General features: G+C 36.0%; 2 protein-coding genes and 1 long non-coding RNA gene across 14 annotated transcripts; 2 read left to right on the top strand and 1 right to left on the bottom strand.

The window, feature by feature from the left end:
- Positions 1 to 7,032: 7,032 nt before the first annotated feature.
- Positions 7,033 to 15,879, top strand: LOC127162824 (zinc finger MYM-type protein 1). Of its 10 annotated transcripts, none has more exons than XM_051105692.1 (8): positions 7,033 to 7,349; positions 10,099 to 10,147; positions 10,920 to 10,976; positions 11,072 to 11,206; positions 11,322 to 11,387; positions 11,474 to 11,700; positions 11,789 to 13,070; positions 13,384 to 15,879. In XM_051105692.1, the coding sequence occupies exons 7-8, from the start codon at positions 12,746 to 12,748 to the stop codon at positions 15,534 to 15,536; spliced, it is 2,478 nt and encodes an 825-aa protein (XP_050961649.1). In that variant the 5' UTR covers positions 7,033 to 7,349; positions 10,099 to 10,147; positions 10,920 to 10,976; positions 11,072 to 11,206; positions 11,322 to 11,387; positions 11,474 to 11,700; positions 11,789 to 12,745; the 3' UTR covers positions 15,537 to 15,879. The 10 variants fall into 10 exon arrangements, with proteins under 10 accessions (XP_050961649.1, XP_050961650.1, XP_050961648.1 ...); XM_051105691.1 differs by having other exon boundaries at positions 7,034 to 7,349; positions 10,942 to 10,976; XM_051105693.1 differs by lacking the exon at positions 10,920 to 10,976.
- LOC127162846 (uncharacterized) lies at positions 8,722 to 9,710 on the bottom strand. 3 transcript variants are annotated; one of them, XR_007827425.1, is made up of 4 exons: positions 9,645 to 9,710; positions 9,431 to 9,501; positions 9,033 to 9,295; positions 8,722 to 8,818 (listed from the first exon to the last, which is right to left on the bottom strand). It is a non-coding gene; the product is annotated as an uncharacterized LOC127162846 (long non-coding RNA). The 3 variants fall into 3 exon arrangements; XR_007827423.1 differs by lacking the exon at positions 9,431 to 9,501 and having other exon boundaries at positions 9,574 to 9,662; XR_007827424.1 differs by lacking the exon at positions 9,431 to 9,501 and having other exon boundaries at positions 8,791 to 8,867; positions 9,082 to 9,295; positions 9,574 to 9,662.
- Positions 15,880 to 17,871: 1,992 nt separating the features above from the next.
- On the top strand, positions 17,872 to 19,498 carry LOC127162835 (NAD(P)(+)--arginine ADP-ribosyltransferase 2-like). Its single transcript, XM_051105711.1, has 3 exons — positions 17,872 to 18,182; positions 18,438 to 18,516; positions 18,592 to 19,498. The coding sequence occupies exons 2-3, from the start codon at positions 18,466 to 18,468 to the stop codon at positions 19,399 to 19,401; spliced, it is 861 nt and encodes a 286-aa protein (XP_050961668.1). The 5' UTR covers positions 17,872 to 18,182; positions 18,438 to 18,465; the 3' UTR covers positions 19,402 to 19,498.
- The last annotated feature ends 1,513 nt before the right edge of the window (positions 19,499 to 21,011 follow it).

Genomic DNA, 21,011 nt, shown 5'->3' with positions numbered 1-21,011 from the left:
TACTAAGTCATTATTACGAGAAAGTTTCATTATTTCAAGAAAGTTTCTCATTATTACGAGAAAGTTTCTCATTATTTCGAGAAAGTTTCTCATTATTACGAGAAAGTTTCTCATTATTTCAAGAAAGTTTCTCATTATTACGAGAAAGTTTCTCATTATTTCGAGAAAGTTTCTCATTATTTCGAGAAAGTTTCTCATTATTTCGAGATACTAAGTCATTATTACATTCTCATTATTTCGAGAAAGTTTCTCATTATTTCGAGAAAGTTTCTCATTATTTCGAGAAAGTTTCTCATTATTTCGAGAAAGTTTCTCATTATTTCGAGATACTAAGTCATTATTTCGAGAAAGTTTCTCATTATTTCGAGAAAGTTTCTCATTATTTCGAGAAAGTTTCTCATTATTTCGAGAAAGTTTCTCATTATTTCGAGATACTAAGTCATTATTTCGAGAAAGTTTCTCATTATTTCGAGAAAGTTTCTCAATTTCGTTTCTCATTATTTCGAGATACTAAGTCATTATTATTTCTCATTATTTCGAGAAAAGTTTCTCATTATTTCGAGATACTAAGTCATTATTTCGAGTTTCATTATTTCGAGTCAATTTCGAGTTTCTTTTTCATTATTCTTTCTCATTATTTCGAGAAAGTTTCTCATTATTACGAAAGTTTCTCATTATTTCATTTCTCATTTTTCTCATTATTTCGACTAAGTCATTATTTCGAGAAAGTTTCTCATTATTTCGAGATACTAAGTCATTATTTCGAGAAAGTTTCTCATTATTACGAGAAAGTTTCTCATTATTTCGAGAAAGTTTCTCATTATTACGAGAAAGTTTCTCATTATTTCAAGAAAGTTTCTCATTATTTCGAGATACTAAGTCATTATTTCGAGAAAGTTTCTCATTATTACGAGAAAGTTTCTCATTATTTCGAGATACTAAGTCATTATTACGAGAAAGTTTCTCATTATTTCGAGAAAGTTTCTCATTATTACGAGAAAGTTTCTCATTATTTCGAGAAAGTTTCTCATTATTTCGAGATACTAAGTCATTATTATGAGAAAGTTTCTCGTTATTACGAATTTATTTTTTCAGAATTTTATTACTGTTTAACTCATTATTACGAGAAACTTTCTCAATATAATGAGATACTAAGTCATAATTATGAGAAAGTTTCTCATAATTATGACTTACCGATTTTTTTTTTTTTTTAACAGTGGCGGGAACGGGCTTCCATACAAACCCTATAGCGCCACCCTAATTCAGAAACATACTTTTTATACTTTTCCTACAAATTTGAGCCAGATGATCTTCAGGCAATAACAATCAAAATATATCTTTGTGATACAGTCAACCACTGCCATGTACCACAGCGAATGAATGAATAATGTGGACCTAACAGGAATTGAGGTCATGTCATATGATTGCATCTCTTGATGAACTGACATGAAGATCTGATTGAGTATTTGTGCTGGTTGGTTACAGCACCACCTACTGGCCAAATACCCTCATAAAAAACCACACAAGAACTAAACAAAATACAAACCTGCAAACAAGTGAAATCAAGCAGCAACACGTGAAAACAAAGTTATAGAAGTTCAGGTTGACTGCGCAAAAACCATATTGATTAAACTTTCATAACTGATTGAAGAGTGACACTGACATTCATTTACAACTAGACATTGCATTAATGTTTCTTTGCTATCTCAAAGCTACCAGCCAAGCAGGTTTTGTTAGCTTAAGGCAGCGGCGCACAACAGGAAGATACTGGTTGATGACGTAATCATTGTCAGTCATTTCAATTGTTTTGAAACAGAATTTCATTGACCTACTGTATTAAGTAAAAGCTTTTACATTGTTTTATTTTCTTATTGAATTTTTTTTAATAGATTGCAAAATATTTACACTTGCTTAGGCTAATAATTGAAACCACCTGCTCAAACACAACAAGAAATACTCGCCTCATGTAATAGTACCTCATTTGTTATACACACCCAGAACAAAAGCATTAAACAAATTCAAAATATGAACAAGCCAACTTCCTGATCCTTTGTTTTCTTGTCTGACTTCGCTGATTTTCTCCTCTTGTCGTTGCTTCGAAATCCTGAGGAATAACAAAATCAAAGCGCAGAATCTGACAAAAGGAGCAGAATTCTCGGGTAAATATGAGGGTAAAGTAAAAGGTCAGTATATGAGTGAACATCACAGGTTTAAGTGATTTTTCATATGACCTTGCTATCCAACAGAAAGTACCAGATACACAAATTTAAAACCGGTGTTGTGTTTCTTGTCTTTGTTCATATGTGTTTCACTAGATCTATGAGCTCATCTGAGGGATTTTGCTGAAGATGCCGCTCATTAAAGCTTCACTTATCATTAGGGCTGCTCTATTACAGGTAAACTTGTGTTGTGATATAAGTATTACAGACATGAATACAGACATGAATCATGAATACATAATCATTGTGTAAATGAAAAAAAAAAAAAAAAAACACACACATTGCACATTTCTCTATATTGCATAGTAATCCTGTGATAAAGTTTGTAATGAAATATGTCAATTTTGTATTGCACAGATTAAAGAACACATGAAAGTTCAGTTTTTCAGTGATAAAAGGTGAAGAAGCTATTCATCATGTTAAAGACAGGGTGAATGTAATTCTTACCTCTTTAAGTAGACTTTCATTATCTTTATCCTTTATCCTACTATACATTATTGACGTGTTAATGAAGTATAACAATTTGCTGAACAGATATACAGTAAATAGAAATAGTGAAAATCGTTTTTTTTTTTTTATAAAAAGTGTGTTTAAAACTGACATAAAACCCTGTGAAATAAACTCTACTTGTGTAATGTGGTTACAGCACCACCTACTGGTCAAAATCTTTGTTTGATTCATTATAATTCATTATAAGTTTTAATACCCTAGCTTTTGACGTCGTTTATTCAAAATTATTCAAAACTGATTAAACTCCTCTCTAGATCAGATCAAGATATGATGACGCAAACTAAACTGAATCCACAATAATTTCAACTCAGAATTTGTATTGCATCTGTATCTATTAATAGAGTCAGAATGGCTCAAAATACAACTGATCTGGAGTAAAAGCTTTTTGCGAAAAGTTTATCCAGTGTGAAACCACACTTAGACCTTCACAAGTGCTGCTTTATGATGAGCTCAACAGATTATGTTTAACACATGCGGATCACACTTCAGCTGTTATATCCCACAACACACGCACACGTTATCAGTGATATAAAACAGCAACTTCCCATTTCTTGGGTTGAAGAGTCATAGTCGTCTAAAGGCGACTTTCCTGCTGATCTTCTAATCTCATTGTTGCTCCTGATCTCCAGAAAAATATTGAAACACAGAATCTGACAAAAAGAGACAATAGTATTCTCAGGTAAGTAAAAGTCGATATAACACTTCCATCAGTGAACATCACAGGTTTAATTGGACATTTTGTGTTTCTGGTTGTCTTTCAGTATCCGTTCTTCACAGGATTTGACTGAATCAAGATGTTGCTGATCATTGAAGCTCTTCTTCTCATTGTAGCTGTTCTAGGACAGGTAAGATTGTGTTCTAGTATGACTATTACAGACATGAATACTGATGATTGATCATTATGATTCATGTTACTGCAGGATCACAAAGCTGCTGTTGGTGCAAGAAAGCTAATTCCATTGGATATGGCACCAAATTCAGTTGATGACCAATATAAGGGCTGTACAGAAAAAATGTCAGACTTGGTGAAAACAAAATATCTGAAGATGGAAATCAGCAACTCAGCTGAATTTAATAAGACTTGGCACGACGGTGAAAATAAAGCCAAGAATCCAGAGGATAATTTGAAACAGATTCATTCAGTCGCCATTTATGTGTACACAAACAATTCTGATGTATATCGTAACTTCAATACCGCTGTTCATAGTGAGAGACAAAAATACAAAGACAAGACATTCACATGGTATTCACTTCACTTTCTGTTGACAGATGCGACACGGATTCTGAAGAAAACACAAAATAAATGCTATTCAACGTATCGCGGTTACCGCAGTTGAATTTGATAAGGATGTTCTGAACCAAGAGGTGATTTCCACATGTTTTTTTTTTTTTAAGTAAATCAGCAATGATAGTTTGTACTGTCATAAAAGTTAGCAATCATCAAATTGTATTGCTTTGTCTATTTTTGATCAAGTTTAACAGTTTTCACATGTAACTCCGTAAGCTGTCTATTGGGAAAAAGAATAGGCAAAATATTGTATTTTATTTACATAAAACTCGAAAACACTCCTTTCTCTATGCTATTTATGAAACTGGTGTTACCTTCTTTGGCAATATTAAAGTTTTTTTTATGAAATATTATTTCTCGATTTTTTTTTTCAGCACATGTTGTCAGAGTTACAGAAAAACAATGAAAATGCAAGAAATAAGGAGATTATGTTTTATTTATTTAATGTGACACAGTAACACAATAACACCTCACCAGCAGACCTGATATACTGATCTTCACTGGTGTTACCCATAAGGAAGGTAACACCAGTGACAATTTATGAAAAATTTATTTACAAAATGGCTGCTGCAAGATATCAAACCATATGTTGCAGTATACTAAATTAAGTAGTTTAATCTATTTGTATTGTTTTTTTTTTTTTTTACAATTGCCTAACAATAAAGTAGGTCACACCAGAAAACAACAAAAGCTTCATATTAAATGATGAGATAAATAAAAAAAAAGTCTGATAACTGAAAAGAGAAAGTGGACTTAACATGGACTTTTTTCATAGATCTTTAAGAAATAGGAAGAAAGAAGTCAGGTGATGTCATCAGTGTGATTTTTATTTCAAAATAAAATTTAGGGGACCACTACTTTTATTATATATTTTATAATATTTATTCAGCATTTAGTTTTTTATTTCATTTAAATAATATGTATGATAATTATGAATACATTATTTCATAATATTTTAAATGGTAGAAAAACCTGTTTTGACCTCAAAATAAAGCACTTTCTCTCTGTACATGGCTGTGGGGACGAGCAGTTCTGTGGTGCTTGGAATTCTATATAATTAATTTAAAAACAAATATTGCCACATTAATGGCTCATGAAGGTGTAATTGTTCAAATAACATATTGTTTCATTTTAATATATATACAAAATGAAGTGTTTTTGAAGTGTAATATTAAACAATGAAATAAAAGAAATAAAATCATTCCTCAAACTAGACTCAGGCTTATAATTTTCTTTTTTTCAACAAATGTTCAGTTAAATTATGTGCTTTAGAAACATGATCAACCTTAATGTTATATTTATTTGTTTGCAAATTCTGCACCTTAAAATATAAACAGTATTAACTTAGTTGTGGTCTTGGTTATCAACACTTGTCTTTTCTACTGCTGACTGCAGTAAGAAAAAAAAGCATTGGCAGAACTTTAACGTTTTTGTTTGGTTACAGCACCACCCATTGGTCAAAATGTATACATGACATCTGACATTTAAAGACATAGTTTACCGAAAAATGACAATTTTGTCATCATTTACTCACTCTTAGGTTGTTCCAAACTTGTATGAAAATAAAATAAAATAATAAAAGAAGATATTTCAAAGAATTTGGGTAACCAGACAGTTTCTGGTATCCATAGTGTGGAAAAGAATTTTCATTTTTGGGTGAACTATCCCTTGAACTAAATCATAGCCTACAGATATGATGTCTTTCTCATCAGAATAAGTAAATATTTTGTCAAATTAGCAAGTTTTACATGTTTTGATTTTAAAACCACATATATTTAAAACCCACCCTGGATTCAGGGTCAGACTGGAACAAAATTTCAGGCCGGGAATTCTCACACTCATCCAGGCTATCCCATACAATACATAAATCATCATTATGACATAAAAACGTTTAAATCGACTGGGGCCACACAAAATAATTAAAGGTTATCTTTTCTTTCACTTTCCTTTATAGTCTCTTTTTAATCTTTCTGTTTCGCACATGTGTTTACTTTTTTTCACAAATCTTCTTGTATCTGTCACTTTTTTTCCATCAACACATCTGCACCTTGTTGCAAAACAACCACCTCATTGTAATTTGTTTGCACATAGTCCTACATTTATTTTAGAAAAATTTAAAATAAAAAAAGTATTACATGAGGACCAGAGATGTATAACGTACTAGAGACCCAGACTTGAGTAAAAGTACAAGTGCTCTATCAAAAAAGTGACTTGAGTAGAAGTTGAAGTGCTCTTTAAAGGTGCAGTGTGTAATTTTTAGCGGCATCTAGCGGTGAGGACTCGAATTTCAAGTCTCCCGCTCACCCCGCCCTCTCGAAACGCATACAGAAGCTACGGAAGCTGACACAGGACAAAAATGTCGTCGTCTGTCCCCCCAGTAGCCAATCAAGCGATGAGGTTTCCATACAAAGGTAAGTTAAATAATTATATTTACTTAATTATTCAGTAAACCAATATGTTATTGCGAATATTATTGTTACTCATTGATCATTGTCTCAGGTTTATTCGCTGACTTTAGTTAGATTTTTTTGTATGACAGTTAGTAGGGTTGGGCGACGTCTACCAAATTGGCATCGGACGAAGTCTACAGTGAAACATCATGATGAAAAGTGAAAGTGAAATGCGATCGTGCATACGAAATCAGTTTCAGTGCCATGCACATTACTATCGGCTCCCTGATGCCGGCAATTTATATACAGTATAATTACTTAACGATATAACTGCGAGAGAAAGTATGAAATATATATATATTTTTTCATTTAATGTTTATTGCCTTTAAAACACAACTTTCTTTCCGAACACGGCATTGGGATGCGGTGGCTTGCGGGAGGGGAAAGGGAGGAGGGGGTGCGATGGGATCACGATGCCGGCTCAACATCGTTATGTCTGTCAGCCCAACCGCATTGCCTTCCATCTGGGAAAAGCCACATCGATGTTTATCCGGGATTTCTGCCGTCGTCTGTCCCGCCTCCGTCTGGCTGTATCAAGTTTTCTTTTTTTTTACTGACGAAGACTGACGCTCTGCCGGTTCTTGAACAACGTACTGACGAAACCCGCTTCGGATGTTATCACTTGATTGAATGGGCGTTATCAGTGATTATCAGCTCATTGATATGGGCCAGAAGGGGCCTGCTGCGCCTACTGGTAGGCTCAGAAGGCTGTTATCGTCCATCCAAATGGTTAATCACCGCACGCAAGTATGACGGTGAAATTACCACTGGTGTACCAGCAGGGGCGATCGTTTCCCCAACGCCATCAACTCCACGCGGACCAATGACCAGCGATTTAGTGCATTAAAAGACGGATTTTAGATGACATCAAGACACATACAGGTACCGTCTCCTAAAATAGTCGATCGTTCCGTATTTATGAATGAAATTATTCTTTTAAAATTTGCCTATGGTGGGAAAGCGTTCATGTAACAAGTCCACACGTTTACCGTATTTTTACTATAGAGCTCAGGAGTTTACGTCACTGCGCATTGCATTCTGGGTATAGTCGCCGCCATGTTATAGGACACGCTAAATAGCGTACAATGACAATACATACAAATCACTAGAGGAAAAAACGACTGTATTTGTGTTAATAATTTTAAGAGCTGCTTGCACTTGCATAGAATAAATGTACTAATATTTGAATCCATTGCGTTCATTCGAGCACTCAGTTGTGTGGCCAGAACAAGACACATACACACTCACAGAAATCATACAGCCGTCTTCTATTGTACCACACACAGGACAGAATTAATTTCTCTTTTGCAGTTTTTAATAACTAGGTGGCACTGATATATCTGCCCGATAAAATAAACACACTATAGGTTGATCTCAGCCAGTTGATCTTGTAAGTGAACCACTGCTCTGCACATTTTGTATCTCAGATGTCAGTTCTGTTCAAAAGTAAGTGCCCTGCGAACTCAAAATATTCCGCCCTGATTACAGTTCGAAGACAGCGTATATGTTCCATTCAACGAACATTAAAGTGTGCAAAACATGAATTTAAATTGCATTTATTTACAGGGGTATATTGTGTCACACATCTCTAAGTTTCGTCTGTGTGAAGACTATGCAGGCGGTGGTGTAGCGCAAATCCAAGAATGAATATTTCTAAGTAAACTTAAACCGATTTCCACTGCTCAGGGAGTGGGGAGCGATGAACATTGTTTAGGGACCATATTAATCACAACGCAGTTCAGTCATGGACTAGCTGGTTGTCTGAATCAGGTTAAATAAGAGAGCCATGCAATATATGCAGAGCGACGGTATGTGAGGAATGGAATTGAGAAACGCTGATGTATTTAATCATATGTCATATCGTCCTAATTTCATTGAGGGATAAAGTTCAATAAGTTTTACTGGACTTAAATAGAACAAGTACACGATTTCTTACAAAGAACTGCTGAACAGTAACGTTTAATCACATGAGTTTGCTTTATGAACAAGGACAGTGATCGCAATGAGTCATATCACAAATAAAATTAAATTTCCAAACGTGTTATTCATAGGGTGAGCACTTACAAATTCAAGTGGATCGGAAATTGTAAAACTGTAATAAATAATAAATACAAACGACAAAGCCAGATTTTAAGCTGTTTATTTTCATTGAGCTGCTTTCGCCATTGTGTGGTTTTCACAACAACCTTGATTCTTACTATGTTTTTACTACAGTGACTGTACTTTACTGTGGTATTTGTAGTAAAAGCACAATAACCTTGATTCTTACTATGTTTTTACTACAGTGACTGTACTTTACTGTGGTATTTGTAGTTAAAGCACAGTAACCTCAATGCTTACTATGGGTTTACCTCAGTAACTGTAGTTTTACTGTGGTATTTGTAGTAAAAGCACAATAACCTTGATTCTTACTATGTTTTTACTACAGTGACTGTACTTTACTGTGGTATTTGTAGTAAAAGCACAATAACCTTGATTCTTACTATGTTTTTACTACAGTGACTGTACTTTACTGTGGTATTTGTAGTTAAAGCACAGTAACCTGAACGCTTACTATGGGTTTACCGCAGTAACTGTAGTTTTACTGTGGTATTTGTAGTAAAAGCACAATAACCTTGATTCTTACTATGTTTTTACTACAGTGACTGTACTTTACTGTGGTATTTGTAGTTAAAGCACAGTAACCTCAATGCTTACTATGGGTTTACCTCAGTAACTGTAGTTTTACTGTGGTATTTGTAGTAAAAGCACAACAACCTTGATTCTTACTATGTTTTTACTACAGTGACTGTACTTTACTGTGGTATTTGTAGTAAAAGCACAATAACCTTGATTCTTACTGTTTTTACTACAGTGACTGTACTTTACTGTGGTATTTGTAGTTAAAGCACAGTAACCTCAATGCTTGGTTTACCTCAGTAGCCGTAGTTTTACTGTGGTATTTGTAGTAAAAGCACAACAACCTTGATTCTTACTATGTTTTTACTACAGTGACTGTACTTTACTGTGGTATTTGTAGTTAAAGCACAGTAACCTTGATTCTTACTATGTTTTTACTACAGTGACTGTACTTTTACTGTGGTATTTGTAGTAAAAGCACAATAACCTTGATTCTTACTATGTTTTTACTACAGTGACTGTACTTTACTGTGGTATTTGTAGTTAAAGCACAGTAACCTCAATGCTTACTATGGGTTTACCTCAGTAACTGTAGTTTTACTGTGGTATTTGTAGTAAAAGCACAATAACCTTGATTCTTACTATGTTTTTACTACAGTGACTGTACTTTACTGTGGTATTTGTAGTTAAAGCACAGTAACCTCAACACTTACTTTGGGTTTACCACAATAACTGTAGTTTTACTGTGGTATTTGTAGTTAAAGCACATTAACCTCAACGCTTACTATGGGTTTAACTGTAACTCAATTACTGTAGTTTACCTCAGTAACTCTAGTTTTACTGTGGTATTTGTAGTTAAAATAACAACAACATCTGTACAGTAAAAACAACACCTACAATGTTTTTACCACATTAACCTTTTTAACTGTATGCTATTCGTAAAGCACAGTAATGACAACGCTTGCCACGCCTTTAATACTTTAATATTCAATATTTTGTTTCTGTCTTGCAGTTACATCGGATCACACAGCGGCTCTTTTAAGAAGCCATCTCTTGTAAAGGTATCATGTTGAAGCAGTAATAATTTATGCAATTTACCAAGTCAACAAATTCATTTGATATTTGACAAGTGTACTTATACAAAATTCTACGACTTTCACTCCTACTGCTGTCATTGGCCATAGCTTCAACTCTCATGTAGTTTGTGCCCATTTGTGCCCCAGTGTTTATATCGTCAAGTTTATATTAAGTCCATTGAATTTTTGAATAACCTTTACAAATTGGTGCCGTCTCTTCCCGTTCTAACAGTACATGATATCTGTTCACACCTCAGAGTAAGCCTTTCTTTCGATGTTGGTGTTTAATAAACACATCTAAGAAACAGGAGTCTGGAAATGTTAGTTTAGACAAATCAGATCTTCAGTTAATTTGGCCAAATCAAATCACTTAAAGTTGTTCACACTAAGAACAAGAAATGTATATAATGGTAAATATTTTAGCATCCACACCAACAGACGATGGCGGTGTATACATGCTGCAGTTAGAGTATGTTGTTGTCTGCTGCGGTGTGGACTCATCCTTGGTGTAAAGAGGCCTTTAAATTGCTTACAACAATACTGTCAGCATGTAATCATATTTAAAATTGTTCATATTAATGTAGCTTGCTATTGGACAATACAGCTTTTTCTAATACTACTTTCCTCTCACTCTGTTAAACTTGCACACAAAATGTTGCCTTTCTCTGCCTATTTCGCTTCCTCTTATTCCTTTACTCCTTCACTTACACATTTTTTTTTGCTGTGTTGTAAGTTTTTGCATGATGGCCTTTCTCAGACTCTGAATCTGATGTGTACAGATGAACTCAGGAGCCTGTTAAAGTTGCCAGGGAATGTGAGCTTGAAGTTTATTATTATAACTGCTTAATTTATGTTTAAACAAAAATAATAATTAAACATGGGGTCAATAGATATTTTCTTGTTTTACAGCTGAAGACCAAAAACACAAAGAAAATCAGTCACAGCTAGCAAGTCAAACCGGTCCTGATGAATGAGGAATGAATATGGCCTTCTTGAGCCCAAACAGAAAAAGACAGAGAGCTGGAAGGTTGCACATTTCCATTGGTATGTATGTACTCAAGCAATGCAGTTGTGTGTGTGGTACCAGCATTGACATTGATCTCTCAAAAGACAGCAGTTACAGTTACTTCAAGTTTTTCACACGTGCATCTTTTTATAGCTCCTAGAATAAGCAAATCAACTCTGCCATTATCTTTGGAATTTGGGCAGGAAATGATCGAATATGGTGAGTACTGACACATACACCTGCATTCACCAACAGTATTTCTCTGGAGTTATTGTTGACTTATTATTTTGTGGGTTTGTTTGAAGGAGGATGAAGCCAGTTTGAAGAGATCAATTCAACAGTCACCAAGTTCAGCACTGCAGCCTGAACCCATCAGGTATCTGCTGTGAGGACTGCATTCATGAACGGCTCTACTGTGACAGCTCAGATGTTACGGTCCATAAAAGTAAACTTCACAACTGATCAACTGCGAGATAGTTATGGAGGGATTCTTTTGGCCCATACCTCCAACAACCTCCAACAGGAGTCAATGGTAAATCCAGTGCAACGATTATAAATAAAAAATACTTTATATTGTTTATTAATTCACCACATTATAAATACTTATTTTGTCCCTCCAGGACATCTACACCAGGTGGTGTGTGAGGAGGACCGTCAGAGACTCCAGTCACCCAAGCCATGGACTGCTCTTACCGTTACCATCAGGCAGATGTTATCACAGAACCTACACCAGCAGACTGCCAGACGAGTTCTTTCCACAGGCAATCAGACTGAACTGAACTCGTACCAGTAACACCACACACAGCACATCAACCTCATATGAACTGCACTCTATCATTTACACTGACTGGACTCTGACTCACTATTATTCTATATCCTGACATTCTGTTTGTACTAATTTATACTGTAGTGCACTGCAGTGGTATATGTGTATTGCGATTATTGTGTTTATTACTGTTTTCATTTCATGCTCTCTGTATAGTATAATATTTACCGTATGTTGTTCTTTAGCTGTATTGAGTCCCTTATATATGTGTGTTGCATATATATATATATATATATATATATATATATATATATATGTGTATATCAATGGCGCCACCAGGGGGGTGGCCACCCCTGGCCGACTCCTGGCCACCCCATTGGCCACCCCACTGGCCAGTATAAATTTTAGTAGCATCAGTTATGCATCATCCCTAATGCACAGCCAGGCAGGCAAGCCGTTCTAGACCTTCGATCGCACACAGTAGCCAGCCCTCTCCCCCGCCCCGCCCCTCCGTCCATGCCACTGTTGCGCGCTCAGACAGCAACAGCTCAGCGCGTGCCCGTCGGTCAACAATTTCAAAAGAAGTTAAGAAAGAAGACAAAGAAGACTACCGGTAAGTAAATAAGTCAAAAATATTCTTTAGTAAAAGAAGAAGGGGAATTATGTGTCGTGACATGTGCTTTTTAAATTCCAAATGGTTACAGTATACTGTTACAGCAGCTTTTTGATGTGTTTTTGACACGTTTTGACAAGAGTTACCTAGCTAACGTCGTTAGCTGGTGCATGTATATGTTATGTCAATTTTCAGACAATGAAGAGAAAGTCCACAGACATCTCTTCTTATTTTAAGAAGAAAAGTACAGAAGGAGGAGTAAAAGAGATGGCAGGGGAGCAACAGAGGCTTAGTAATAGTGAGGAGGAGGAGGAGGAGGAGGAGGAGGAGGAGGAGAAGGATAGGGGAGAGGAACAGACAGAGCAGCAAGACAAGGATACACAGCCAGCATTAGTGACAGAACACAATGACAAGGAAAAACAGACAGCAGCAGCCCATGGTCAGGGACAGTCAGCACCACTGGTCACAGAAGTGTGGCAGGACACGGCAAAAGCAGGTGTTAGACGTGTTCCTGGACCAACAGGTGAAGTTACGATCACGTGGCCCTAATAATGAAATTGATGGCTAGGCTAGATAGTAACATCATCTGGAGAAATGTATGTTTTGTTTAGTGTTTTTCCATTAAATTACAAATCATGACATAATCACTTAAAGCTTTTTGATTCATGTTTATTAGTAGTTGAGTTTTATTATTCTGAATAGAAATGCCTATAGGCCGTTATTACAGCTATGATTGATAATTACGAGAGGGGCTTATTATTATTATTATTGTTATTATTATCATCATTATTATTTTAATATCAGAATAACTGATTTTGCCTCTTGTTTCATTATAGATATCTCCCAGTCAAGAGCAGAGCAGCCCAAGCAGCCACATCTGAAAATCTTCCCTCGTACCTATCAAGGGGACAGAAGACGATGCTTCTCTAAAGACTGGTACAACACACATAAATGGCTAGAATACTCTCAGAGTAAAGACTCTGCCTACTGTTATGCCTGCCGGCACTTCAGTCTCCCCTCCTCGGGTGATTCAGTATTTACATCTGAAGAGGGGTTCAAACATTGGAAAAAGGCAACCTTCAAAGATGGGGGACTTTTAGGTCATGCCAAATCTGAAGCACATACTAATGCAATGTTAGCATGGGCAGAGTATGAAAAATCCACTGCAAGCACATCCTCTCTCTCAGCATCCTTAAATGCAGAATACAATAAATTAGTGAAGGAAAATAGAGAGTACATTAAAGTTGTTGGAGAAACCCTGCTTCTCACAGCTACGCAGAACATAGCACAGAGAGCACATAAAGAATCAGAAGGTGAGAATAAAGGAAACTTTCTCGCTATTATGGAACTGCTAGCCAAACACAATCCCACAGTCAAAAGAAAAATGACAAGTCAAAGAAATGCAACATATCTTGGGCATGACACACAAAATGAAATAATTGATTGTCTAGCTGAAATGGTCCGCACTTCAGTAACTAGTGAAGTTTCCCAAAGTGAGGCTTTCAGCATTTTGGTTGATGAGACTAAAGACCTAAGCAAAAAAGAACAGATGTCCTTTGTAATAAGATACTATTACAATGGGTCAGTATGCGAGAGCTTCCTTGCCTTTGAGGCAGCACAGCGCCTTGATGCTGCAGCACTTTCACAGAAAATAATTCAAATTTTGCAGAAGCATGGTCTTGACTACAAAAACCACCTTGTAGGGCAAGCATATGATGGAGCCTCAGTCATGAGCGGAAAAAACACAGGTGTGCAAGCACGCATAAAATCAGAGGCCCCATTAGCTTTTTATGTGCACTGCAATGCGCATTGTTTAAATTTAGTATTAGTTGACAGTGTGAAATGCATCCCTGAAGCTAATTGCTTCTTTTCTCTTTTGCAGAAACTGTATGTTTTTGTGTCAGGGTCATATGTGCACCAAAGATGGCTTGAGATACAGAGGGAGATGTTTCAGGGGGCCCCAAGAGAGTTACAAAGACTGATAGAGACACGGTGGGCATGTAGGTATAATGCTTGCAAGACAGTGAGAGACAGACTGTCAGCCATCATACGTCTACTAAAAGAAATATCAGAAGAGCAAAATGGTGACAGAGCTGTAGAGGCAAGAGGTTTATTAGCCCAAATAGATCTCAAGTTTGTTAGCCTCCTTGTAACATTCACCAGTGTTCTTGGTGAGATAAAATATCTGTCAGATATTTTACAGTCCCCACAACTTGATTTGGGCACAGCTGTCACACTTGTTGACTCTCTTGTTGACACATTGGAGAGTTACAGAGAGGGCTCTCTCTTTAATGACATCTGGGACAATATTTTAACTCTTACTGAGCAATGCAACATCAGTGCCACACCTTCAGGCCGTCAGGTCAGACCAAGCTCTTTGCTTGAAGGGCATTACTTGTTCACTCCAATAGTTCAAAGACAAGAGAGCACAGAGAAAGAGTCCTTTCGGACAGGTTCATTCATTCCAGTTATTGATGTGCTTCTCTCTGAGGTGAAGAGAAGATTTTCTAAAGAAAATTGTGTCATAATGAAAGGAATACAGGCCTTGAATCCGTGCAGTGCCATATTTTGTGAGAAAGATGTAGTGTTTCCATTTGCCTCACAATATAACTGCAGTACTGAGGATCTAAAATATGAGATCCCCCAGCTTAAGCGCATTCTTGAGAGGAAGCAAAGTAGTGGTCAGGAAACACCAAAGGCATTAATAGAGCTTACTGTCTTTCTGGAGCCATTTAAGGAGGTCTTCCACCAAATGTTTAAACTGTGCAAAATTGCACTTGCACTACCCGTGAGCACTGCATCTTGTGAGCGCAGTTTTTCTAAGCTAAAGTTAATCAAAACTGCCTTGAGAAGTACCATGACTGATGAGCGTTTAAGCAATTTGGGTGTGCTGAGTGTAGAATCAAGAAGGGCTAGGGCCATAAATCTTGATGACTTTGTGGATGTGTTTGCCAAAAAACATAGCAACAGGCGAATAAAGCTATTCTGAAGCCTGGTAATCAGAATCAGAGACTATTGATCCCTGTTGGGAAGTTCTTTTTGTAACAGTAATAATTATTTTTGTTTTACATTAAGCAAAGATATAAATGTTTCTTACACATACTGTATAGCCTGGTAATCAGAATCAGACTATTGATCCCCTGTTGGGAAAGTCCTGTTACATGAAGCAAAGATGTGATTGTTTCTGTCCTTGCTTTTATTTGTATCTGCCAGTATCTGCTTTTCCCCAGTAACTGTTTTGTTTGCAATAAATGTACACCTTATGCCAAATATAATTGCAAAATAAAAAGAATTGTTGTGCAACTCAAAATGTTAACTGTACTGTTATTAGTCTATGCACATTATATCATTAGTAACATTAAATATAACACAATAAACCAAAGTATATCAGTAGGAGTTTCCTTAAGTCTTTCTGATAGTTTTCTACAGGCCGGTTTACTACAACAGTAGAATAAAATTCTGAAATTATGGTTTATAGTTTTGGTGTGCCACCCCAAGATTTTAAGTGGCCCCATCTGGCCACCCCTATGAAAAATTTCTGGAGGCGCCACTGGGTGAGCGATGAACCAAACATCTGTAGTGCAATGTCTGTATACTGTTTTAGAGTCCAATGGGGTTGATAAAGTGGCATTGAGGAGCGGTAGGGTTCAGAAAGCCCTCCATGGAAAAATATCATCAGACACAGATCGTCCATAGAAGTCTGATTAGCCAACATAATAAAGTCCAAAACGTACTCCTCAATGGACCGCTCACCTTGTTTAAGGCGCATGATCTGAGCTGCTGTATTCTGAGCTGCTGGATCCTTGTTGGCCGAGTATTCTGTAACGAGGAGACGGGAGGCGGGCGGATCCATTTGCAGACTTTTATTATTACAACGAGGCAAAGATATGGTCGAAAGGCAGGCAGGGTCAAACAATGGCAAACAGGTGTTTAGACAGCAGGAGGAAGAATAGTCCATAAACAGGCGAGGGTCGATCAGCGGCGTACGTAATCCAATGGGCGAGGCAGGAGAATGGTCAGACAGGCGAAAGTTCCGATAGACAGATTAAACAAAACAACAAGGCAAAACCAGAAAACAAGACACGGGGAAACACGGAGAAACGCTTTGTATGAATGATAACAATTCAATACTCGGCAGTGAGTGACAGGAAGACCGGGGCTTTTATACTGTCTCTGATTGGACGCAGGTGAAGTGCAATGGCTGATGGGGAATGTAGTCCGGGGTGTAGTGCGACAGTCCGTGCGTGACAATAAGGTAAGAGCGACATCTGGTGGTGAGCGGACCGCGGAACACCGACCAGATCCGTGACACATTCACAGAAAAACTGTAAATTTAACGGTATAAAACTGTCATTTACAAACTAGAAAATGCAAATGTAAGAAGAAGGTGCAGAGAGTCATTTATGCAAACACAAAACAACATCATGTTATCATACTTCATCAACACTTAAACAACAGAAGATGAAAAATAAAATGCAAATGTACATAACTGATAGCATTGCTTTTCCTGAACCATTTTTGCAATATTTTATTGTTAAAATTACACTAATTTTGTATAGTGTGTGCATGCATTGTACATAATCAACCAATTGTGAGAGCACTTCAAAACAGGAAAACAAAGCCAACCTGGACATTTTAAAAATCCCTGATAGCACAAATGTGCGTAAGTGAAATATGCAATATCAGAGTCCCACATGCTGTAGATGTCCTGCCTGGCCAGCATTACAAAATAGAATTTTTTGAGTCTTTATTCTTCATAACCCCCCCTCTCTGATGCTCGTGTTACCTTTTAAAAGAGTCCACTTTGTAATCAAGGGGGGTTCAAGAATTACAGACAATTATATTTGGGAATATAATTCAACTTTCAGCTATTTTAAACTGATTCACATACCGTTTTTTTGTTCAGTCTCTGATCATTGGCGTGCTTGGCTCTGTACAGTAATTGCTGACACACATCAGTTCATATTTTTGTAAATGCTTGAGGACAGTATCAGTGATACTGTCCAGCTAGTGATTCATTTGCATATAACTAACCTGTGTTTGTGTCTCCTCCTGGAATCTAGAGAAAGAGGATTTTGCTCTTCACAGTGTCAAAAATGTTGTAAAATTCACATCTCCTGAGCATTTAATATTCTTCATTGTCACCAATATCAACTCTGTGGCTTTATATGTGGCTTTACATTTCAAATAACTCAAAGAACATGTCTGTAGTTAAAGGGGTTTTGCTTTTGATCACTGATGGTACATCATACAGAGAATCTGTTTAGAAAGAGGTGATACATGAAGATTCAGTAGAATCATTGAATCGCTTTAGAAACAAATGCAGTTTCACATCGAGATGATAAGATTCTCTGAAAACCTCAATATGTCGGACTGGATTATGGAATAATACGTGATTACAATGGGCCTAGCAGTAAACTGTAAATATTTAAATTCAGAAAAGGTGTGTAATTATGTCCTATTATGTCCCCGAACAAACACACACATCTTTGTGTGTGTGTGTGTGTGATATATAAAAATCAAACTTCCTCATCTTTTGGTTTAAATACTGCTGTTGACAACAAGCTCATTTCTGATCTTTGTCACTGCTCTCAAACATCTGAAGAAGCTCACAAAAAGACAACCATATTCTCAGGTAATTTTTTAAAGTAAAAGATTAAGATAACATTTGTTATGTTTCTTGTCTATGTCTTCTTGTTATATTTACAGTTAGCATTTTAAAATGATTTTACTATCTGGCAGAACACAACAATTACACAGTAAACTACTGAGTGATATTTTAAGTGTGCAATTCTAAGTACATAATCCTTTTCATTGTATTTCAAGTGATAAATTTAGTATTTGTGAGAAAATGTTGTGTTTTTTGCTTGTCTTTCATTATTTCTACTAGTTCATCTGTGGGATTTGACTGAATCAAGATGCTGCTGATCACTGAATGTCTTTTTCTCATTTTAGCTGCTCTAGGACAGGTAAGCTTGTGTCCTAGTATGGATATTACACACATGAATACTGATGATTGATCATTATGATTCCTGTTGCTGCAGGATCACAGAGCTGTTGGTGCTGCTGAAGAAAAAAGATATCCACTGGATATGGCACTGAATTCAGTTGATGATCGATATGAGGGCTGTACAAACAAAATGGCAGATGTGGTGAAGAATTTCTATCTAGACAAGGAAAGAAAATCTGAAATATATAACAAGGCTTGGCAAGAAGGTGAAAAGCATGCCAAGAAACCAGAGGATAACTTGAAAAGGAATCATTCAATTGCCATTTATGTGTACTCCGATAGTAAAGTCTTTAGTGACTTCAATAATGACGCTCGTTCTGGTAAAAAAAATTACGAAAACAAGACATACAAATGGTATTCACTTCACTTTTTGTTAACAGATGCAATACAGATTCTTAAGAAACAAAACAAATGCTTTAAGACTTATCGTGGTACAAAAGTTAAATTTAACGAGGATGTTAAGAACAAAGAGGTTCGTTTTGGCTCATTTACATCATCGTCTCTTAATCCTGACAGAGCTAAATTTTTTGGAAATGTATCTTGTTTTGAAATCTACACGTGTGAAGGTGCAGATGTGTCAAAATATTCTAAGCTTCCTCATGAGAAAGAGGTGCTGATTCCTCCATATGAGACGTTTAAAGTCACTGATGTCAAAACAAAAGAAAAGCAGAAAGATCTCTGGTGTGACACTGTGTTCACTTTGACAAGTTCTGGTAAGAGAAGTGACCTGAACTGTGCTCTGTTCAAGAATCTAGCCAGGACCTTAAAAAATACTCCAAAGTGTATGCTGAGTCATTTGAATTTACATGAGTTACATGAGTACAAGAATCATGTATTTACTTAACTACACATAATTCGTAGTTTCATACCTCTTGGTTAAGCTCAATAATTCTATCAATTTTAAATAATGAAATAAAGTTTTTTTTTTTTAATTGACCCTATTTAGATGCTTCAGCCTCATTTTATGTGTCCCTGATTAATTTCTTCAGTTATACAAAATCCTTTTGTCACACGACTGAATTATCAACCTCTTCACTACAATGACAATCTGCTGAAACATTCAGAAATGCAGACTGCATTTGGTGATGGAGCTTTTGTTGAGGTATAAGACAAGTGCGTACAGTTACAGAGCTAAAATGAAATGCCCCAAATGAAACAAATTCAAATATCCAAATCTCTTCTTTATTGTCGCTAAGAGCAATTCTGAGGCTTGTTGAGCAAAGTGTTGCCTTTCAAACAACTGCAAGCATTTATATATAGTATGAATGCATCATACTGTGAATTGCAAAATATGCAAAAAGATTCAACACAAAGTAGAAGACCTCAGAAACAAGTTTTGATGTACTAAAATAACATTTCTAATGAAAGTATGAAAGTTTAACAGAAAGTAAAAAGGACTGAGATGTGAAGTCTAACGGGAACCAAATGCTTGTTTGTTTAAGAATATGCACGAGTGCAGTTTCACATCCAGATGCAAAGCTTCTCAAAAAACCTAAATATATCTGACTGGATTCTGGCATAAACAGTAAATGAGGACCTGAGAGTGAAATGAAAAAGAAAAACAGCAGTCCCGTGAACATTTCAAGTAATAGTACAATGGTGTCCAATTTAGGTGGACGTTTCACTTTGAAAGTGCCGTGAAACATGAACGGAGCAAAGTCATATTTTGTAAAATTAATATTTTGTTTCCACAGGCACATTTTTCCAATGTAATGAAGCCACTTATTTACTGACATCCATTGATTAAATAATTAATATTCTAATTTCATGATGCTAAATTCCCATGCCTTTCAGGTAAGTTTATTGATGGGAAATGTCTCTTGTTGATAACAATGGGTTTACTAAAAAAAAAAGATGGTAAGGGTGCTTTTTGGCATTGGTATAGACCAATTTGGAGTAGACGTCACAATTACATCACTTGCAGCTGGGCGTGCATAGTGGTGGCAGATAAACACCAGTAACAAGTGGAGGGAAACGGGTAAAATCCATGGAATAAAAAAAAATGAAATAAAAAAGAATTTGAAAAAAACTGCTGCCTTTTAAAGCCTAAATTTGATTTAAACAATAGGTCATATATTCACATATGTTGTTCATAGGGGACACATTGTAAACCAGCATGACATAATTTTAAACCTATTTTTAACATTTTACATAACATTTATTTATTTTATCTCAAAATTCTGCCTTTTTTTCTCACAAATGCAAGTTCATATTTCCTAGTTCAGACTTAAGCTTGATTTAACTCAACAAAAGTGAGTTTGTCAATTTTCAGGGGAAAAAAAAGCCAGAGCCGAGGTTAAAAAAGAGAATGATGAGTTGTTTTTTCTTATCAGAATTGTGAGATTTAATTTCGGAATTTTGAGAATAAAGTCATAGTTTTGAAATATGAACTGAAATTTTGTAATGTTGGAGGTTTATTAACTATTAACTATGACTTTGCCTTATTAAACTCTT

Source organism: Labeo rohita, chromosome 3, assembly GCF_022985175.1.
Source record: "Labeo rohita strain BAU-BD-2019 chromosome 3, IGBB_LRoh.1.0, whole genome shotgun sequence".
Classification (NCBI taxonomy): Eukaryota; Metazoa; Chordata; class Actinopteri; order Cypriniformes; family Cyprinidae; genus Labeo; species Labeo rohita.
Note: the sequence above shows the minus strand (reverse complement) of the source record. Positions and strands in the feature narration are given on the sequence as shown.